At 40.7% G+C, this 22,866-nt stretch overlaps 2 protein-coding genes across 5 annotated transcripts in view; one reads left to right on the forward strand and one right to left on the reverse strand.

The window, feature by feature from the left end:
* Window positions 1-34: 34 nt before the first annotated feature.
* On the reverse strand, window positions 35-6,481 carry SMPD2 (sphingomyelin phosphodiesterase 2). Of its 3 annotated transcripts, none has more exons than XM_074310136.1 (11): window positions 6,146-6,481; window positions 4,698-4,852; window positions 3,133-3,229; window positions 2,952-3,028; window positions 2,533-2,626; window positions 1,870-1,959; window positions 1,517-1,599; window positions 1,106-1,238; window positions 901-1,005; window positions 559-724; window positions 35-450 (listed from the first exon to the last, which is right to left on the reverse strand). In XM_074310136.1, the coding sequence occupies exons 2-11, from the start codon at window positions 4,751-4,753 to the stop codon at window positions 62-64; spliced, it is 1,290 nt and encodes a 429-aa protein (XP_074166237.1). In that variant the 5' UTR covers window positions 4,754-4,852; window positions 6,146-6,481; the 3' UTR covers window positions 35-61. The 3 variants fall into 3 exon arrangements, with proteins under 3 accessions (XP_074166237.1, XP_074166236.1, XP_074166235.1); XM_074310135.1 differs by lacking the exon at window positions 6,146-6,481 and adding an exon at window positions 5,350-5,490; XM_074310134.1 differs by lacking the exon at window positions 6,146-6,481 and adding an exon at window positions 4,984-5,292.
* The window catches only part of PPIL6 (peptidylprolyl isomerase like 6), a 49,574-nt gene continuing 32,327 nt past the window's right edge, over window positions 5,620-22,866 (forward strand). For both annotated transcript variants that reach the window (XR_012489230.1, XM_074310137.1), the window contains exons 1-3: window positions 5,620-5,904; window positions 18,960-19,055; window positions 21,163-21,351. Coding sequence is in view for 1 of the 2 variants with exons in the window: in XM_074310137.1 (XP_074166238.1) it covers window positions 5,764-5,904; window positions 18,960-19,055; window positions 21,163-21,351 (426 nt within the window). In the remaining variant the exon portion in view is untranslated. The remainder of the gene's footprint in view (window positions 5,905-18,959; window positions 19,056-21,162; window positions 21,352-22,866) is intronic.

A 22,866-nucleotide genomic window follows, 5' to 3' on the forward strand; every position in this document is an offset into this window, starting at 1 on the left:
CCTCCCACATCCAACAAAAAGGGAGAGTCAGAAGTGCAGATAATAACTCTTTATTAAAGTTTTATTTTGATTCTGACTGTATGGAGGTCCGTAGAAGGGAAGAGGTGGAGCTGACTTCCACAGCTTCAGGCTGAATCTCTTTAGCCATTTCCATGGCCAGCTCTATCTCAGCCTGAGCTTCATATAGGGCCTTACTCTCATGGAGAGATGTAAGGTACAGCCCACCTGACCCAAGAAGCACTATTGCTCCAAGGATCATGAAAAAGGCTTCAGCCACCCAGGGGATTTCTTCAAACAACATAGATCCTACTCCCAGAAACAGCAGCAGCAATCCCAGGCTGAACAGGTGACCAGTAGAGTAAACCCACTGGCGGGCCGCGGCCAGGCCTAGCCCCATCTCTGTCCATGCCTCGTGTAGCACGCCCATCAAAGATGCCTGTGTTTCTGCATCTGAAATAAGGGAACAGAGTCAGGTACAAGGAGGGAGAGGCAAGAGGCCCCTCTGTGGTGCCGGGGGAATGTGCAGCCCTGAAGTGATTGGGGGGGGGGGGGACTCACCATGTGCCGCGTTGTGACTCTGCTCAAAGGAAGCAGGCCTTATAGATAGTGTGGCCATTAGTGCCTCGTGATCAGAGAGGGGGATGCTGCGGCCACTGGTGTCATCAGGACCACTGCCTCTGGTGGTCTCGAAGGTTTCACAAGTGATACGGAACCCAGAAACAGACTAGATAATAAAAAAGCCAGAAACACACCACTCAGAATCCCCCAACAAACCCATTTCCTTGCAAGATGGGCCCCTTCAGATTCAAAATAACACAAAAAAAGAGGATAAATGGGCAATCTGAGAGAATGGGCACCAAGAGGTCTAGGAAAATGTTGGGGCAGAGGGAAGGGCCTGACCTTGAAGAGGATGTAGTCAATGCGGACTCCTCTGGGAAAATGCTCCATCTCACGAGGGTTGACGAAGCAGTTGCTGGGCACCATGGTGCTACCCTCCTCACAGCCCTAGAGAAAAACGTGTTTGATGCTCATTCACCCCAGGGTGCAGCTGGCTCTCTATGGGGAGCAATGAGCAGTGGGTGAGGAGGAAAGTGACAGCACCTACCTTGAAGTCTTGGGTCTCAAGGTAGGAATCCTCCAGGCCGATCCACTCCTTTATGAGACGGTAACCTATATCTCCTGGGTGTGAGTTGAGGTCCCCACACAACAGAATCACATCGGCCTTTCTGGAAGTATGACTAGGAGAACCCGAGCATGGTGAGAGACAGGAACTTTTCCCTTCACTGCTCTCCCCTATAGCTCAAAGCCCCCAGACATGCTTCAGCCCTCTCCAGTTCTACACTCTGATAACCTTGCAGCACACAAGTGGGAGCTTAATAGGGTCCAATAATTAACACTCCCTGGGGCTCCCCATCCCCCCAATTTGGAGTACAAGCAAGCCCATGAGCCCAAACCCCTCTATGCTCCACCCTTGTTTCCCCTATCCTGCTCAGTCCAAGTACCACAGCTCACACACTGGATGAACTGAGCCAGTTCCCAGGCCTGGGCCACACGATGGGCAAGGTAGTAGTCATGTTCTCGATTGTACTCAGCGTGGAGCTGAGGGCCAGAGAGAAAGAGAGAAAGAGAGAGAGAGAAAGAGAGAAAGAGATGGACCATGTCTAGCTATTCTATGCCCTCTTGGGAGGACAGGAATTACAGAAAATATTCTCCCCACAGATTGTCTAAAAAAGCTGCGGGATCCTTTCCTCCCCGGAGGTTCTATCACTAAACCTACTACATGCACCTGGGAACAGTATCTGGGACTCAGTCATTTCATTTCATTGTTGCCTCTGCCTTGTCTTGCCCTGCCCCGGGGTAGTTACTCACATGAGTCACATAGACGTTGACCAATATCCCACAGATCTCCAGCACCAACATGCCAACAGCTTTCCCACAGAACCAGTCTCCATGGTGTATCTGGAAGGAGATTTGAAATGCAGTGTCCCTCCTTATCCAAAACCATCTCAGAACCACTCCCATTTTCCCCAAAATCACAAACTGAGGGCTTATTAGGGTTAGAACCCCAACCTGAATGTATGCATAAATTTCCTAAAACTTCGCCCTGTGATTTCAGGATTTGTAGCCATTCTTCCAATTCCAACTTCATTCTTAGCCAATCAGAAGTTTCATAATGGGACTTGTGGTACTCTCTCCACGAGCAGATGTAATCAAATAGCTAAGTAATCAAATTTTATCCCCTTCCACCAAAAGACAAACTAGAAAACCCAAAAATCTAACAACAGTTCTCATAATTAAAAATCACAATTAAATCAAGGACATAGATTCACCCACCTTCCCCTCCTCCCACCAAGTTGAGATAGTCTATTCTTTATAACCCATTATCCCCTGCAAGGGGAAACAAAATATGGGATAGATGCTTCCTAAGGGGCTTTTCCAGGCTCACAAAAATTGTCTTAGCTGCCTTTCCAGCACTAAGTGGCAGAATAGTGGGAGGAAAATATAGAGATATAGTATACAGAACAGGCTTACCTTGTAGGGATAGCCATTGAGGCTGTAGGTATGCTGGAAGATTTCCTGAATTGGATGTTTGGAGAAGACACAGAGGCCGCTACCGATGAATCCACTGAAAGCCAGATTCAGTTCAGTGACCAGCAAGAGTCCCTAACCCCTTCTCACCCCTTTCTCCCCCTAGTGCTACAATACAATAACCACCACAACTCCAGCCCCACCCCTCCCCCACTAAGCTCAAGGCCAAGATCTGTGCTTTGGGGTGGAGGGGGACAAAGGTGGTGATAAGACCTGATAAGGCAGCCAAGGATGAGCCAGCTCCGGGAACACACTTCCTCAGTTCCTTTCTCTCCACTTCCTCCCACACCAAGTTGTGAGAGTGGGAGAAAAGGGGGCAAGAAGGAGATCATGAACTAGCCATGTCCCAAGGTCCCTCTTACCTTCGGAAATAGTGGGCCCAGGTATAGTTGGGCAGGAGTTTCTGTCTCAGGGATTCAAAATCCCGTTCACTCCACACCTATGGATACAGGATGAAGGCTGAAACTTTACAGATGGACCCTAATGTGGGAGTTTTCCTTCTAGTTCCCTGACCCCTTCCCTTCCACCACCTCACACACATACCTCTTGCAACAGGGCAAGGTCAAAGTTTTTCTGGTTCAGTAAGTCCCCCAGGTACTGTATGCGGACCTGCCGATGCTTGCTCAAGTAGGGAATAGCCCTGGGAAAGATAGGAGCACATTGTGAATGGGAGCCTTTCAGTCTTTTCCTCCGTGTAGTGGCTTAAGTCCCCAGAAATGACACAAACTGAGAGCAGGATATTAGGGTTAGATCTCAGACTAAGAGTCTATGGATAGATTTCAGAGGGTCTCTAAACTTGGATGGGAGGGGGGGGGGGAAATCACATGTTTATTTTCACTAAACTAACTGAAATTTAGCTATTTCCAGCTTAACACTACACAAGGACCAGCATTTAAGAGTATCTCCAAAAGTCCAACCTGTATCAATTACTCTGGTACAATTTTTTAAATCCACATGGCAAAGAAAAGAGAGTCAGTAGAGTAAAAATGTTGTTATTTCAAAGTAAAATTATAATTTGTTATCTCCTCGGTCCTTCTAATGCTTAACGATTTCCAGAAAGGGTCCCTAATTTCAGGGGGCTGTCAAAGAGGTCCGAGGCATAAAGATCAAAGGAGAGCAAGAGTAAAGGGCTTCGCCAAACCTTTGCAAATCGCTACTATGTATTAGCTGCTGTTATTATACCAAAACTTAAGTAGCCCTGTTCGAGATCCTTTCCCTGGTAAGGGAAGGGGGGATGGGGGTGGGGGATGGACACTGGACGTCATCCTGGAACGACGTGGCCCGACCTCCGCCCACGTGCCCCCACCCATCCAGGTTTCTGCGCCGTGCAGAAACAAAGGATATTCATCAGTCAGGTGTACGACCAGTCCGATTCCCTGCTTCCATCCAGGCTTTTGCATGGTGCCCTCATCTATCACCCTCCCCCACTCAGTTTTCTAAACCGGGAAGATACAATGTATACACATGTTGGATCTCCTGCCCTCACTCCTGCTCCCCAACCTACTCGGGGCTTCAGTATCACTCAGTAACAACGAAAGCACATCTGCCCCACCTCACCCTCCCTCCAGAATTCTGCACCACGCAGAGACACAAAGGTTTCCTATGTACCCCACCCCCCAAGGGTTTTGCACCGGAGGGACAACAGGGCAGGTCCTCCAGATTCCCTCCTCCCTATGCAGGCTTTTGCACTGAGCAGACAAAGGATTTGCAGCCCTCAAATCCTCCACTTCCACCCTCCCCCCCCACACTAGCCTCCCTCACCCGGGCTTTCCTGGGAGACAAAGGATCCATCGGGTCTCCCAAGCAACCTCCCCTCCCCCACTCCGCCCCTTGCATCCAGGTTTTTGCATCGTAAGGGCCGAAAGACCCAAGCAAATCTTCCCACATCCCCTTCGCTCTCCACACACTTTAGTATGAAGAAATAAAGGATTGCATCTGAGAGGTCTTCCTATCCCCCCATCCCCCAGGATTTTAAGGAAGTACCTCGGGCAGGTCTTCCCACAACCGACGGCCCCCTCCCCCCGCTGAGAGAAAAGATTTCCACCGGCCAGGCCCCCCCATTGTGGCTTTTGCACCTCAGAGAGATAAAGACGAACATCCTCCCTCACCAGCAGTTGAGGTTGAAGACCTTCAAGCGCACGGAAGAGCCGGAGTGGGAATCCATGGCTGGCAGGACAGGCTGCCCAGGTCCCAGGACCTTCCCTGCCCAGATCTTCCTGGACCTTCCTCGGGAAGGCGGCTTCGTGCAGAGACCCTGCCGAGCCTGCGGACGAGGAGGAAGGCAGGAGCAGTGAACAGGTGCCCCTCCCCCATTGCTCCAGCAAGCCCCCGCCCCCCCCCCCTCCGAATGACTGAAATGCTCCCTCCGCAGCCCGACCTCCCCTAGAGAATGACCTCTGGCAACTTCCAACTGAGGCACAGCGCAGTGCGGAGCTGGACCGGGCAGGGGGCCGGGGCGAGCCCCTTTCCGCCCAGTCCCTCCGAGCCTACTCGCACGCCTGCACCGCACCCGGTCCCAGTCGGGGCCGCGCCGAGATGCCGCAGACTTGAAGGGGGGGCGTGGAGGAGAAGACGTCGGCGCGCGCGCAGGAAGCGCCCCCAGCCCAGCCCCCGAGAGGGAGGAACCGAGAGCGCGCGTCCCGGGCTCCCCCCGCCCCCACTCCGCGCTCGCGCTCCCCGAATTCGCCTTCCCCGCCCCCCCATCGGGGGCCCGCGCGCGCGTCGCCCCCTCGGCCCCGCCCCCTCGCCTCCCTTCGTTACCTAGACAACCGCCTATCGAACCCTTTCTTCCCTACACTCTCAGAAGGAAGAAGTGCGGGTCGCTGCTAGGTGAGGAAACTGGTCGGCGGTCAGGCCGGAAGGGAGACTGGCAGAGCAAAATAGGAAGTCGGCGGTGTGAATAAACGCCCCTTGGGGACCTTCCTAAGTGTCATGTGAGGGTGGGTAGGCGGGGCGCCTCGGACCACTGCGGGGTGGGATGGAAGCGTCTGAACTGAGCCCACTATCTGCCTCCCTCCAGGGTTGCCCCTCCTTCCGAGGGGGAGGGGGAATCACTCCCGGGGCCGCGGTTACCATGGGGACGGCCCTCTGTTTGGTCTCTCCACCAAGAGAGCGAGCGGCTAGCTCGGGGCTAGGCGGGATCCGGGGCCCTCAGGAGACAGGTGGGCGGGGGTCATGGAGAACCGGCCCCCCAGCCAGCCCTGGGCACCTTTCTCCTGCCCCGGTCTGAAGAAGCCACCTGAGGTGGTCCTCCAGCTGAAGGTGGTGGGGCTGTTCAAGGAGGTCCCATTTCAGATAGCGAAGTGCACAGCAGAGGTAAAAGATGGCAGGTTCTGGTGGACACGTGCAGAGGGGGGCTGAGTTGGGAGGCGCCGGGGGCGGAGCACCCCCATTTCTGGCTCCGCAAACCGAGCCCGGAGCTAGGAAAGACCCCAAGGCAAAACCAGTCCGGGCCCGCCAGAAACTGCCCCCCGGAGCGGAATCTCAGCGGCTCCGGCCTGGTCCTGAATTTTCTTTTAGGGTTAAGATTCCTGCTTGAGATAAAAAGCGTTCTTACCGAGCCACCCAGGCAGGCTTTCTCCTCCGAAATGACTTAGTGAGAGCAACAGATGAATAAAAAGCCTAATAATGCAGCAGCGCCTTAAAAACGCGAGAGTGCGGTGCTAAGCGCTTTATCAATGGGATCTCATTCGATCTTCCCAAAGACCCCGGGAGTTAGGCGCTGGTATTAAAACTATGAAGTCGGGAAATATGTGCTGTGAAGACGTCCCAGGAAAAAAAGTCCATGGGGGTCAAGAATTTAAAGCACCTGAACGTCCTTCTGTATTATTGTTTGTTCCTGGTAGCTGCGGGGCAGGGACTGGTTTTGCCTTTTTAATTGTCCCTATGTAGCTTCTCTCCGGACTCGGCAGATGCTTAATAATTAACTAAAGTCCCTTCCAGCTCTTAACGCTTTTATGAACATCTCACTGGACCCAACTTCGAAATAATTTTTTCTTCACTCCCTACTGGAGAAGGACTTGGGTATAACAGCTGGGATTCACAATTCAAAAAGCAGATTTCCTGCACTTACGGGGCTGGTTTTCTGGCTCACTCCTTACCTTCCTCCGTGGGTTCAGAGTGTTCTTAATAAAGAATAGGGAGTAGCCACCGTGCCAAGATGCCGCTCTGATCAGTTCTGGAAGCAGCTGGCTAGCTCCTTCTTGTTAAGAATCACACAGTATTTAAGTGGCTTACGAGTGTTCGGGTAAATGTAACAACCAGCTCCCCTCTCCCGCCAAAAACGTCATCCTCACGGCTTACTTAAAAGTTTAGCCCGAGTTATTTTGGCCATCGTTTTCTCAGTCCACACAATCAACAATACGTCGTGCCCCGATTTGTAGCTTTTGAAGTGTAAAAATGTTAACACATCCAGTTTTGTAATCACGCCCCTGCTTGTCGAAATTAGAATACCTAGGAGGCAATCAGTCAATTGTTAAGTACTTTCTATGTGCCAGGCCCCGAGCTGATCGAGTGGGATATAAAAAAAGGCAAAAAGTAATCCCTGCCTTAAATGAGTTTACAATGGAGTGGGAGAGACAACGCAAATATATACAAAGCAAATTATAGACGAGATGAATTAGCACTGGGAAAGCACTGGATTTATGGCTTCCTGTGGAAGTTGGGATTTTATTTGGCATCTAATGGAAGTTAGGGAGGTTAGTACTCAAAAAGTTGAAGAAAGTGTAACAGAAATGGGGAACGGCCAGAGAGAGTGCCAGGAGCAGAGAGATGAAGGGTTTTGTTCAAGAAACTTGGATCAAATAGTACTTACACGTTGGGCTGTGTGATATTCTGGAGACTCTCTGATTTGGATTCAGAAAATCCAACTTCTAATTCTGCCCCTATTATTGTGTGTGATTTTGGGCAAGTCATTTATGTGACTAGCTGTAGTGATCTCTTATGATCCTTTCCAGCTCTAAATAATTAGTCATTTTACAGATGAAGCAGAACTGGGAGTACACACCTCCCCCTACCACTTCCACCACTTTTGGCAGTCCAGTTCTCCTTCCTCAAGTTAAAAGGATTGAAGTAAGGGTATTAAGGATCAAAGAAGATGGAGGTTAGGGATGGGTTTGGTTTGGTTTTAAATCAGGCCCATTTTCAAAAAAAAAAATATTTTAAGATAAAATATCTATATAAATATACCTAGCTTTATGCCTCCAAAATAATTTCTAAAAACTGATGTTGGGGAAGAATCTTATTTTAATCATTAACATTTTAGTAAACACTTACCAAAACAAAAAAATGTTAAAAATAAGCTATTTTTTTTTCGAGAAAAAGCACATATACATTCATGAGGACAAAAGGAAATAAAGTGAAAGACAATTAAATAGAACTCTCTTGGATCCAAGATTCCAAAGGCAAAATATAAGTAAAGATAGCACTGCCCTAAATTTGACTAGATTGCAGCACACTTAGGATTTGTTATTAGGTGGTTGATATAGAGCAAAATACGAAGCAGCCCAGAGATTCAATCAGATCTTTAAGCCCTGATCATCCTCCATCTGTAGAAGTAAAAGATTGTAATTAACTTGAACCCCACAGTTGGGAATCCAACTGGTACTGACCTTGAGTGCTTTGGCTATACCTGCTAAATATTATGTAATATTACATAGTCTCAGGCTCCTTCTACTTCTTATCTGTTTAAAATTCCTCTAGGGAAGTAAAAACAGACCAAATCAAGAAATAGACATATGAAAGGTGGTTGCATTCTGGCAAAGTTGATTTTTTTTCAGATGTTTGTGAAAATAAGTAATGAAACATCAAAAGGAGCAATAAACTATCAATTTGTATTAAAACAGACATTCAGTTTGAGTATTAAGACCCTTTGAGCAGAGCATTGTGCTCGGTAGGAGACAGATAATACAGCAACAAGCATTTATGAAGCACTTTCTACTTGAAAAACTCTGGTGAGCTACAAATATATAGATATATGTTTACATACTGTATAGATATATAGATGCAAAGACAAAACAGTTCCTTCAAAGAGAGCACAATATGAGGGGGAGGGAGACAAGGTGGAAACAAATATGAAATACTAATAGTGATATGGGTTACCTAACTCTCATCAATAGATTGAAAGTAATGGTAGAGAGATTACTAGCAACCTGAGGAAAGAGAAATCTCAGTGGGTAGGATTTGACATGCGGCATAAAGGCAGCCAAAGTGAGTCACATTCAATTAGAGAAATACAAATTAAAGCAATCCTCATAGTCATCAGGTTGGCAAAGATGGAAAGAGAATGACAAATATTGGAGGGACTTCAGGAATACAGGATCTTTAATCCTGGTGGAGCTGTAAAAATAGATGTTTTGGAAAGCACTTGGCAACCCTATCTCCCCAAAAGTTGAAAAAATAGGTTCACCTTGACACCCCTAACTAGGCCTACCTGTACTTCAAAGAAAGGAAAAGGACCCTTATAATAGCATTTAAATAAGGTCTTAAGTTTGCAAACTGTTTCATGTTTTTTATCTTCTTTGGTCCTCATCATTCCCTTAGTTATTTCCATTTTACAGATGAGGATACTGAGGTGCACAGAGACCAAATGATCACAAAGCTAACATTAGAGGGAGGATTTGGACAGGTTTTTCTGACTCCCAAGTCCATATCTCAATCCTCTGTGCATCTTACTGGCTTTATACAAAATTTATGGTAGCTCCCATCAGGTGTGGTGAAAATTATGGCATATGAATGTTACAGAATATTATTATAGTGTAAGAAATGTCCAAAGGGACAATTTCAAAGAAACTTGGGGAATTTTTATCAAGTGATAAGAGTGCAGGAGCAGAGAGGCAAGAGAGTGATTTATATAACAAGCAGCAAAAAACCAATTGCTTTGGAAGACTTCAGACTTGATTAGTAAGTACAGTGAGACCAGTTACAAAGTCTTGGACCCATCTACTGATAGGTGAGGGACTCCGCATATAGAATGAAACCAGCATTTTTTTTTTAACATGACCAGTACAGATTAAAAGAATTTTGCTGTAGAGGTCTCTCATCTCTCAGCTGCACAAAGCAGGCCTAGAGAGATAAAGTGGTGGTTTAATCACTTTCAGAGTGAGGAATACAGTTTGCAAACTAGACACTCTCCTGGGCAGGAGACCTTGCCTGTTGCATTAAAAGCAAAAATTTTATGCACAAATCATAAGTGAAAAAGAAGGGAGAAGGCAGGATACAATACAATCATTTTCAGGGCCCGAGTGTTCACCCATAACAAGTTCACAAGTGCAGGACAATGGAGTTTTCTAATTCTGTGGGAATAGTTCCTAAGTGTTTCAAATCCCAGAAGTGTTTACTTGGTGGGGGATAGGACTAGAGTTTTATGATAGGAACAGGTTCTGCAATCTGATTCACTTCATTTAACATAGGAGATCATTGTCAAAAACTGATCATTTCAAGCAACATTGTGGGACTGGAAAATCTAGATTATTAATATATTCATTACACATATTGATTATTATAAAAATCTTCACAAGGTATTTGTTTTGAGTGAGATGAGTCACAAGAGAGACGATTTATAGACCAGAGTGGGATAAAACATTTGTTGTATTATTGTGTATCACCATGATAAGTGCATTACAGAGGAGTAAAACAAAGTGAAATGTGAAGCTAAAGGTGAGGTTACTGTGAAGGACAAGTTTGTGGATATGTGATTGGGGTAAATAAGGGAAGGTATCACAGAGAGGAAGCCATCTGAAAATTTTTAAAGATAATTTATCCAGTGAAGAAGGTTGAAAGAAGACATTACTGGCACAGTAATCAGCACGAGCAAAAAGCATGAATGTAGAACAGGATAGAGCATATTCAGGCATGATTAGGCTATAATGTAGAGTACATTAGAAGGAAGTAATATCTGAGAAGGCCAGTTGTAGCTAATACAGAGTTGCTGAATATTTTTTGAACAGAATGTCATGATCAGATAGTCCTACCAACTCCAGCTGGATGTTCCTGGATAAGTCATTTAACTACTTAATACCCATGGCCTCTATTTTGATTGAAAGTTGAAGAATAGTTGTCATGCTGCATTAATATCTTCATTAGATGTTTTCCATAGAAATGAAATCACAGATCTAGGATCCCTGACTTTTTTTTTTTAAGTGCAAGATATTGGAAATATGACAAAACTAAAAGACAAAGATTAAACGTCACTGCCCTCAAGATGCTCACCTTCTACCAGGGAAAATAACAAATACAAAATAATTTGAGGAGGGAGAGGGCATTATTAACTGGGGAGGGGGAGGATCAAAGAAGATTTCACAGAAGAACCTGAGTGGGAGGGAACCTTGAAGGAAGATAAAGGAGCTTTGAGGCAGAATTTAGGATGGAGTAACTTCCAGTCATTGGGGAGTGATTTATGCCTAGGTATGGTATTTGATGGACTATCTATTATAATACAATTTTTCTGGAACATCTTGGATATCAAAGGGTGGCAATATGAAATACAACTGGAAAGGTTGGTGGAAACTTTATTGTAGAAGGCCTTAAATACAAAGCCGAGGAAATTGAATTTTATGCTAGAGGCAACAAGGAGTAATGGTCTTTGAGCAATAGTTCAGTGATACATATGCTCAAATGTGTGCCTGAGATTATTTTGGCAGTTATGAATTAGAAAAGGAAGAGAATACAAGCAGCAAGACTAATTAAAAGGTTCTTAAAATAGTTCAGAGCCCAAGCTAGTACAGTCATGTGAATAGTTGAGATTGGATGAGATGGTATGGAGACAGATTCAAGATTTGTCAATTTATTGGATATGAGTTATGAGGGAGAGGTGAAAATTAAGAATGAAATTATGAGCTTGGCTGACTAGGGAAGATGCTAATGTCTTCAACAAATGTGAAGGTTTTGAGGAAAAGTGGTTTAGGGAAAAAGATACCACCATTTTGGATACATTAAGTTATGCAGATGGAAATATTCATTTGGTGACTTAATTTTTGGTGTTCAGGAGAGAGATTAAAGATGGAGGTACAAATTTGTGAGTCATCTAAATGGAGGTAATTAAACCCAGAAGAACTGTTGAGATCACCAAGAAGAGGGCACAGAAGGCTGTGAAAGTGCAAGAATTTGTTTTTGGGCCTAAGTTAGGGAAAGAAAAGAAGAGCAGAGAAAGTTACATTAAACATGGAGCATTAATGCTGAATGCACTCATGTCATAAGATCCTCTTTGTAAAGAGATGGTGAGGAACAAAGAAAGAAGATCTAAGATAACAGGATGGAAAAAAATGCACAATTAAATCATAAACGGCGATGAGCTCATCCACAAAATAGAAGATAACATAATAAATTAGACAGTAGAATCCACACTATTTCAATACTATTGTTTCAGAGCTAGACAAAAAACTTAAGGAACTAAAAAGAATTTTAGAAGAAATTAAATATGATAAATTCCTTCCATTATTGAAATAGGAATAAAAAAAAGTTTATTTCTCAGCTGTTTATGGGATTTTTGTAACAATAAAAATGACATATTAGGATATGCAAATCTCTCAAATGCAGAAAAGCAGAAATATTAAATCTGTTGCTTGCCAAAGTACAATAAAAATTATACTCAAAGAGCCTTTGAAAAAAAGTAACAAACATTAACTGAAGACTAAACAACTTAATCCCAAAGAATTGGTGAATCAAAAAAAACAGATACAATAGATAATTTCATTAAAGATGACAACAATGAGACTGCTAACATTTTTACAATATAACTACTTTTCATTAAAAAAACAATGCATAGGGCATGCAACAACAAAAATCAACAAATTTTTAAAAATTCCATATAGTCAGTCATTAAGCATTTATTAGTTACTATGTTCCAGGAATTGTTTTAATTGCTGATTACATTAAAAGGCAAAAGACCTTCCCCTTTCTTAAAGAGCTCATGATGTAAATAAAAATCCTTAAAATCAGAGAAGAATCTTTTAGTAATCAAAACAAAATCAAAAAGTAATCATTTCATTAAGAAAACCAACAGATGCTTTTAAAAATAAAACTACTAGCTAATTTTAAAAAGAAAAACCAAACTAGCAATATCAAAAATAGAAAAATTGAAAATAAAAATAAAGTCAAGGATATTGTTTGAAACTATATTGCTCAATTATGTATTCCAAATCCCAAGAACTTAATAATATGGGTGAATATTTACAAAAATACAAACTACCCAGATTAATGGAATAAGAAAGAGAACATTTAAACACTCTTGTCTCAAAAAAAAATAACTAAGGCAAAATGAATTCTCATAGTATAAAATCTAAAAAACAGATGGCTTTACATATGTTTTATCAAGTATTCAAAGAACAACTGTTACAAAAACTGCAAAAGTAATAAAAAAAAAAAGATCCTCCCAAATTCTAAGATAAAACATTCTTTATACCTAAACTAGGGCAAGTGAAAACAAAACAAAACAACTTGATTAATATGCCTAATGAGCATTTATAGAAAAATTATATTAGCCAGAGAAGCCATAGATGTACTACAAAGATTGTATCCTATGGCCAGGTTGAATTTGTAAGAAGAATAAAGGATTAGTTCAATTTGCGGAAAACTATAAACATAATTGGGAAGCTAGGTAGTACATAGATAGAGTTCCAGGCATGGAGTCTGGAAAACCTGAGTTCAAATGTGGTCTTGGCTTTGTGACCCTGGACAAGTCACTTCATACTATTTGCCTCAGTTTCCTTCCTGCTCTAGACATTTTTAAAAAAATCTTTTTAAGAGATCCAGCTGCTTGTTCCCTCTTTCGCGCCCCACTCCTCCACCCAAATACACATGGGTTGGAGAAAAGTGAACCCTATCAATCTCAAGTCAAACCAGGAATCCTCTCCTCAACCCACTTCTTTCTACATCCTGGATAAGAAAGGAAACTGGCAAATGAACTGGAGAAGGAAATGGCAAACCCCTTTAATATCTTTATCAAGAAAACCCCAAAGAGGGTCGCAAAGAGTCAAATATGACTGAAAGCAACAATAAACATTTCACCATGCACCACAAATATGTGATTATATCGATGGATGCAGAGAAAGGCTTTGACCAAATTCAATACCCATTTCTGTTTAAAAACAAACAAAAAAAAAGCTAGAAAACATAGAAATAAATGGTCTTTCATTAATAATAATGTATATCCAAAACCAAGAGCTAGCACACATAATGGGGATAAACCAGATTTCTTTCCAGTACAAATAGGCATAAAAGGAAGAAGAACATTGTCACCATTACTATATTATATCGTGATAGGGAGTTTAGCAATAGCAATAAGACAAGAAAAAGAAATTGAGGAAATAAGCACAGGCAAAAAAAAAATAAAAATCACTTTTTGCAGATTCTATGACTGTATTTAGAAAACTCAAGAGATTCAACCTGAAAATTAATTGAAACCATCATTTCAACAAAATTGTAGCATATAAAATAAATCCACATAAGGCATCATTTCTGTATATTACCAACAAAATCCAGCAGGAAATGATAGAAAGAGAAATTCCATTACTCTATTAAAATAGCAATAAAAAGTAAAATGAATTTTTTAAGGGATTACATGATATCCTTAACTGTTTAAGGGCAAGGGTTGTCTTTTGCCTCTCTTTTTAATCCCCAGTGCTCAAAATAGTACCTGGAACATAGTAGGAACATTGATTGATTGATTGATTCAAAGGAAATAATAAAAAATGGGAAAGAAAAGGGCTTAAGCAGTGCCACATTTCAATCTGTATTGAAGTAACCATCAAAATGCTTTAGTGCAAGTGCAAGTTTATATACAGAATTATAGCAGATTATATACAGAATGTATAGAAACAAATCCTAGTAGCCTCCAAATCACAGATGACAAGTTGAGAATTAATATTTTACAAAAACTTCTAAGAAAAAATGGGCAGCAAATTGACAGAAATCATATATATACCTTTCACTATAAGCCAAGATTAGCTCCAAATAAGACATGTGCCTTATTGTTGATTCAGTGACCAATTGTTCCCAGCCCTGCTTGTCAGTCCGTTTGGAGAGAGGCTACATCAAGTCTGCAGCTTTTTGCATTACCTGCTGTTTTCCACCTTTGGGAGGAACTGATATGCCAGAGCCCAACCTCTTTTACTGATGGAATAGTCTCTCAATCTGAAGGTTGCCAATAAAAGCTAGCCCCACCTTATAGTCATCCCTTATCTCCAGAGATCAGCAGGGGTCAGGGAATAGGGTTCAGAACATTCTGAAGAATTTATCCCCCTTTCCTTTGATCTACTCTCGTGGTTGCCTGAAAACTTTGGCAATATTTTCTCTTCTGCCCTCCCTCGTTTGATGTTTCTCTTCTTTGCTTTGCCATCTACCTTGGCATTCACCTCAAAACACTTATTTTTTACTTGAAGTCAAGGTCATGTCTCAAATAAATGTTCCTGGTTGATCTTCAGGATTATCCTGGCCTTTTGATTGAAAGAAGGGAATGAGAAAAAATTATTATAATTCTCATAATTATCAAGATGATAGATGTAATGAATAACTAATAATTCAGATTTCTCAGAGCTGCCTTTTCTGGTTTGGGAATTAGTCTTACCATGCAGCTTGAAATGATCAATCAATTCTTGACAGTGCACATCTTTGTGTTAGGTGATATGAATCAAAGATTGTAGAACCTGTCCCCATCTCAGAATTCTGGTCCTATCTCCCCTCCAAGTACTGACACCCGTGATTGAAGCAATCATGTATGAACTGCTCCCACAGGAATGGAAAACACCCATATTGTCCTGCATTCCTAGGCTTGTCTTGGGAAACCACCAAGTCTCTGAAAATGATTGTATTGTAATCTACCTTTTCCCTCCCATCTCACTTTGGATTTATGTATAAAATCTCATCTTTTTCTGCAACGGGGAGGTCTCCTTCCCAGAAGAACCTGCAATTTGCAATAGTTTGCAAACTGTATTCCTCACTGTGAAAGTGATTACTTAAACAGCTGCTTGATCTCTAAAACTTGTCTCTAGGAGGGCTTGGTGCAGCTCCTGCTATTCAGAGTTTAGAGACTGACAGTAAAATTCTAATAACAATTCCTTGTAATCTCCAGTAATATGAGTAAACAATTAAATACCAAATGTCAGCATTGTTAAAAACAGAGAACTTAACACTTTTACTTAACAAAATGACCAACCATAATTCCAGGGATGTGATAAAGAGGGCTATAGATCGCCACACAGAAGTAGATGAATTTACAAAATAAGTCATAATTTTGGCCATGACCAATATGGGTATCTTTTTTTTTTTTACTTATTTAAGCATATTTATGCAATGGTTTTTCCTTTGTTTGGCTTTTCCTCTGGTGGAGATAGGAAAGAGAAAAAAAAAAAAAAAGCACGATTCAATGGTCCAAGACTAAATGTGACAAACAGCCTCTTATTCCTCTTTCCAACTAGTTTATTTCATTAAATAAGGAGTACACTAGACTAAGACTTCAACATTCAGAGTTTTTCAGACCAGAGGCAAGGTTCACCAGCTTGGACACATGCCATCCCACTTATCTCACTTTTTCTCTCTTCTCTATGTAACAAATCCTCTCTTCATTCATTTTAAGCTCCCACAAGACACCCAGTTCACTTCTGTTTAGGTGCTGAAGAAGACTATTCCCCTTCTTTCGTTAACTCACAAGCTGCTAAGCAATCAACAAAAACTCTGTCCAGTACATGCCTTCAGTACATCCAAGGCACTTTCTGATATCCAAAGCTCTTTTGCTTATTGCTGATGCTTGAATGACTCCAAGGGATAGGAAGCAGCCCACTCTGTGTCCATAAGCCTCAGGCACAGAGCAACACCTTTACTGTTTGGCCCCAAATTATATATCAGATATTCCAATAAAAAGTGCCTCACACTGAAGTTCTAAGTTTAGGCAGAAAGGAGTCACTCTTGGCTCATCCCCCATCCAGGGTTCCCTCTAGGAGAATCAGAGTCTAGGTCTCCCTAGTAAAAAGGATCAAATTATTACAACATCAAATATAAGACAGTCCTTAAGGGCCTGTAGTTTCATTATGCAGGTACTTTCTTCTTTATAACTTAGCTGGTCATCTGAGAGACTGTCTGTATCCAGAAATAATTTGTTACCTTTACTGCCTGGCGGAAATGGTGATGAGCCTTTATGAACTTACCTATCAGCCTCAAAAAGTGGATGTATTAGGCCTATACTTCCAAGATTTTTTTTGAGGCAATTAGGATTAAGTGACTTGCCCAGGATCACACAGCTAGGAAATCAGATTTGAACTCAGGTCCTCCTGACCCCAGAGCTGGTGCTTGATCTATTGCCCTATTCCAAGATTTCCTAGCCAAAATTTGCACTTTACCACCATAGCTTTTGAGAATCCGGGGTTACCTCTGCACTATGATGAGTTGTGGGTGTAAATCTTTAGTGGAATAGTATAGAGGAATATATATTATGGATTTGAGAGCCACTTGAATAGAGGTGGTTGTTGAAACCATGAGAGAGAATGAGTTTATCAGGGATATAAAAGTAGAGTAGGAAGCAGAGAAGGATCCAGGACAGAACTTTAGGGAATAGTTGTATAAAGAGTTGAAGATTAAGGGAAGACAAAGGAAAGTATGGAGGAATAGGAGGAGAACCATCAGAGGATAGTAGATTAGAAATAAGGAGTGAGACTATCTTTTTAGTGGGAATGTAGTCTTTCCTAAGGTAATGTCTGATAATGCTGAGAAGTCAAAGATTCTGGCATTTAAGGGCCCACACTTGGTGGGCTCAATTCGGTTGAAGTATCTATTAAGGAAATGGACAACATTGTATAGGGGTAAGTGTTGCATTTGGAGTCTCTAGGATGTGGGGTTCAACTTCCACTGTACTCACTGATTAGCTAACTCTGAGCAAGTCATATAATTTCCCAGTCCCTAAATTGAAGCTAGGAAATCAAGTAACAGAAGACCAACTTCTAGGTGTGGATGAGCTGGAGAACAGGGAAATATGGAAAAGAAAAGGATTTGGGGGAAGATAAGTTCAATTTTAGACATGTTGGATGCATATAACCTACATGGGCAACACAGAAACACCCTATGGTTTTTATAAACAATAAAAGGAGAGAATGATGGAATTTTTGAAATTGGAGGGACCTACGTATGTTTGTAAGCAGATGGGGAAAAGCCAGTGGGGAAAGAAGGATTATGGTTCTACATGTAAAAAGGTTGTGTTCATTAAGTTTGGGGTCCTCCCTCAACTTTTTTTGTTTTTTTTTCTCAAAATAAGACTTCTATAATTGCTGGACGTTGAAGAGGACATTAACCTAAAGAAGCAATAACTATCTTTGTTTTACTGTAGTGTTGATTTTTCATGTTTTTAAATTTTCTCCAGTATATGAAAAGCTGTTTCCTTGAATTTCATTAGCTTAAGATCTGTAAAAATATATATTTAACAAATGTGTACCTATTATCATATGAACTAATTGTCCGTTAATGTCATTCTTCTCTCTTAAATTGTAAACTCCTTGAAAACTCCTTGAAATCAGGCTTCATGATTGATTCTAACTTGGTATTCCTACAGCCTCACACAGTGCCTTACATATATTACATGCTTTGTAAATGTTTATTGAATTGACCTATATATACTTATAATAAAATCAAGTTACGAATAATAAATTTATGCACTCCTCAACTAACAAAGCTCTTGACCTCTAAATAGTACTTCAAAGAACAGCTAAGTAATTAATGTATTTCAATTTCTATCCCCCACCTCAGAGCTTCCAGATTTTTCTAGAAGGAAAAGGTCTTGAGGGAGAAAAATGGTTGTGATTTTTGTTTGCTTACTTTTTTTGAACCCCTGACTTTAAAATATCTAGACATTTCATTTCTGGACAGAAATAATTAATATAGACATACTTTTAGAATTCCAGAAGAACTTCTAAAAATAAAGTTTGATCTGCATCATTTGATAATTTACCAACTTTACCAATTATTTTTTAAAAATGTTCTTTTGTCTTGTTGAAAGTGCATATAAAATAAGTTCAATGATAATTAAAGGGAAATTTGAACTAAAAGAACACGAATGGATGAAAAACAACTAACATGAACCTGTAATACAAAGCTTTTTAAACTATGGTTTGCAACCTCATATGGGGTCATGTAATTGAAAATGGGGGGAGGGTTGCAAAGTTAAGATTTATTATCAATAAATGTTTGATTTGTATACTCATTTTATATACTCATATACCCAGCATCACGTAAAAATTTCTCAGGCCAACAGAGTGGAAAAAGTTTAAGAAACCTGCTTTAGGCAAACTAAATTATTCAGACCTAACTGAAATAGTATAAAATATAAGTAGAACAATTTTATCTTATGAGCAAAATCACTGAAAAATTATTTCTTTCATTTTAAAATCTAGTGTCTGAAGCATTCTCATCCAGACAATTTTAAAGACCCTATAATAGTTCCTCTTCATGAATTTGCATGGCAAGAATTTCTACGAGAGAAAAAAAGGGTACTTTTAAAACTTTTTTTTCAAACAATTAAGTTTTATCTTAATTATTTCTATTTAGAATTGTCTTAAATCTGAAAGGGTATGCTTGCATGTTGTTTGTTAAATCATATGTTTTTCAAGTTATTTCTGTCAGGCTTATGCAAAATAGTAAAATATTTATAGACCTTTATTCTGGGGAGAACCTAATAAAGGTAAGACTTGACCTTTGTGTTCTGTGTAGTACTTCTTAGCACATTAATGGGATGTCAGTCAATGCTGATTGATGAAAATGATTATAATTGTTTACAATAATACTCTTATTGCTTTGATATGAATTATATTAGAATAGCTAGATGATGCAATGGATAGTGTACTAGCCCAGGCTGACCTGAGTTCTAATCCAGTCTCAGACATGCCCAACTATGTGGCTTTGGGCAAGCCGATTAACCCAGCTGCCTTGCCAGAAAAAACCCATAGGAATGAGAGTTAAGACATCCATTTGTTGTTGTCCTTTGTACTCAAAGAGCACCCTTCCCTATGTTGGGATCACTCTTCTGTGGCCACTCAGCCCAGCTTGGAAGGCTGTGCCACAGACCAAGCACAGGTGGTCCACAGGAACATTGGTGGTAGAGGGATCTCCAAGTTTTCCACCTCTCACCTTTCTTTTGAGCCATTGTGCATTTATCAAGTGCCTACTGTATACAAAGCAGAATACCTAATATTGGGGATATGGTGACAAAAATTAGACCATCTCTCCTCCCACAAAAAGTGCGTTTCCTCAGAGGAACTATGGACATGACACATAAAAACATTTACAAAAGAAGTACAAGGTGCGTTTTGAGTCAGGAAGCTGCAGGGAGGAAAGAGGGAAGTACAAGCACTTGGGGGAATTTGGTAATTGAGGAGAGCTTCCAAGGAAATTTGAGACTCTAACAGATGGAATAGAGAAGAGAGCACATCACCTGGGGAAAAGCATGGAGGAGAAATGGGTTCTCTTTCCAGATTCCCTGCTGGGGCAATCACTGGTTTTTCCATTTACTAGTTTAGTTAGTGGCTTACCTCTCGAGCCGTATAAAATTATCAACCTAAAAACTCAAAAAGTGGAAAGTTGTTGAAACTAGTTTTCAGCTCATCATCGCCTGCAGTTGCCTTGGCAGGGCCAAACTAAATGATTTCACAGACCTTATACGGTCCTACCTTGCTTTAACTCCTTCCAAAGTATGAAATAAGTAAAATCTCTGTCTTCAGAAATTGTGACTTCATTTTGTATTCAAAATGATATGATGAATAAAATGTAAATAGTTAATGTAATAAGAATGTTATGTGTGCACTAATATACCACGTTAATCTTGTACACATTATAGAAGATGATTAAAATGTCCAGCTGTGCTTTTAAATCTTCAATCCTATTAGGCCAAACTCTTGACAGTTTTTTTTAAACTATTGAAAGATCTGTAAAAGCAGCTCCTTTGTATCTTACCTAAAAATTAATATTTCTCTGTTTAAAATTCCTTTCCAGAAGTGGCTCCTTCTTCCCCTTAGAAGGATGACTATAAATCCAGGACAAAAGGAAGAAAGATCTTTCTAACAGAAATAGGTGTTATGGGATAGAAACTAAACTTTTAAAAATGAATACCTCTAATCTGGTTAAAATCCTAACTTTCCACCATCCTCCTAAAGGGACTGGACTCTCCACTCTCCATTAAAAAAGTCTTTGTCTGATGGAGCCCTGCAATCCTTGAGGGGAATGGTCAAGGAAGGAACTAAGTAGTTACCATTCTAGACTGTTAACCCCAAATTGTATTTTAACAACATATGACCTTTTCTTTTTTCAAGATTCCTATAAATTTTCCTCAAATCCTGAAATATAGAGAGGTACAAAGATATGAATATGTTAATGCCAATTTAAAATTATAAATAGTAAAATTGCTTCTGGTAAATGAAACTAAAATGGCCCTGCATATTAAATGTTTTTTCTTCAACAGAGCAAAATTTCAAAGCATGAAAAAAGAGATTTTGTCAATAGGGAGTAAATTAAATCATCCTTCAGCTAATCATAGATTATATTTTAAGGATCTAATAACAATTTTTCCAATCTAATAATTTTTCTTTTTCTTTTCCTTCATAGGAACTCAAGGGTGAAACATGGAGATACCCTTCTACAGTGATGTGTTTTATTAATGATCAGCTGATGGGCAATGAAGGTTGTCTGCAGAAATGGGCTCATAAGAGATGGGGTCTTAAAGATTTTAAGCCCATAGCACTTTATCAAGCTCTTACTTCAGATTATGTGGCTGATTACTTGAGAAATTCCAAGGCAGGTTGTGCTTATTTTTTTAAGGGAATAATGGAATCCTGGATCACTGATATTTATTCATCATTAATACAAAAACATTTATTGAATGCATGCTACATGCACATTAACTATATTAGGTGCTATAGAGAATAGAAAAGAGTAGATAGATGATAACCTCTGCCTTTGAAAAGCTTACAATCGAGTTGTAAAGTAGCTGGGTCATAGATTTAGAAGGAGCTTTCAAAATTGTCTAGTTCAACTCCTCCCATTTGGCAGATGAGGAAACTGAGGCAGAAAGAGGTTTCTAACTCTTGCTCTAGGCCTGGAATCAGGAAGATCTGGATTTAAATTTTACTTTACGCTGTGGGAGCCTACCTCTGTTTGCCTCAGTTTCCTCTTCTGTAAAATGGGGATAAATAACAGCACCTCCCTCCCAGGATTATTGTGAGGATCACACAAAACAATAATCATAAAGCACTTAGCACAGTGCCTGGCGCACTATAAGTTCTCTGTCCCCATTAGCTATTGTCATTATTGCTTCTCACATTAGTTATAAGTAATGGAACTGGCTCCATACTGTCCCATCCAGCTCTTCAGAATTGGAGTGTTGACCTCTTGACTTCTCTTCTGCCTCGTTAAGTCGAACAGACTAAGTCTAAGTCCAATGAGGCCTCTTGGTCCTTCTCATATGAGTGACTTTAAGTAAAATGCTTTCCTCCCAACATCTATCTGAGGTCAAAAGTAATGAGAGAATGTATGATTTATGAAGGCACTTAATAAATATTGATTAAATAAGTGAGCAAATGATTGGGGGTGGGAAAAAGGAGGAATACTTTTGGAGCACTGGGGATGGCACAGATAGGATGCTACTGTGAAGGTCTTTAGACTTCCAGAGACAAGAAAAAGGGGGACTCCAAAAGGTTAATGTATACCACCACATCATCTTTTATGTCTTCTCTACCACTGTTACTTCCATTTAATACAACCTAGAATTTCTTTTAACCAGTTTACTCTTGGAATGTCTGAGGCTGAACAAAATAGAGATACTTAATCTTAAGTGATCAAACATTGTTAAATATGCAAATAATATTACCTAAATGGGGATTCTTTTAAGACAAAATTGAATTTAAGCTACCAAAAAACAAGTAATGCTTAATTTATTTCCTGCTATCCTACTGGATTTACACAGGGAAGTGCCAGATATTAAATTTTCTGTGTCAGCATTTATTTGAACTTTGGAAATTTGGACACGATTGGACACACTTTTGGACAAATTTGGGCTACAAATCAGGACTTGAATTGTTTCTTTCTTGCTGCTTGAAGTATTTTCTCCTTGACCTGGGAGCTTTGGAATTTGACCATGGCATTCCTTGGAATTTTCATTTGGGGATCTTTTTCAGGAAGTGATTGGTGGATTCTTTTAATTTCTGTTTTACCCTCCAGTTCTAGCAAATGGGGGCAGTTCTCCTTGATAATTTCTTGGGAGAAAAAAAGTCTAGACTCTTTTCTTGATCATGGCTTTCAGATAATCCAATA

Source organism: Sminthopsis crassicaudata, chromosome 4, assembly GCF_048593235.1.
Source record: "Sminthopsis crassicaudata isolate SCR6 chromosome 4, ASM4859323v1, whole genome shotgun sequence".
Taxonomy (NCBI): domain Eukaryota; kingdom Metazoa; phylum Chordata; class Mammalia; order Dasyuromorphia; family Dasyuridae; genus Sminthopsis; species Sminthopsis crassicaudata.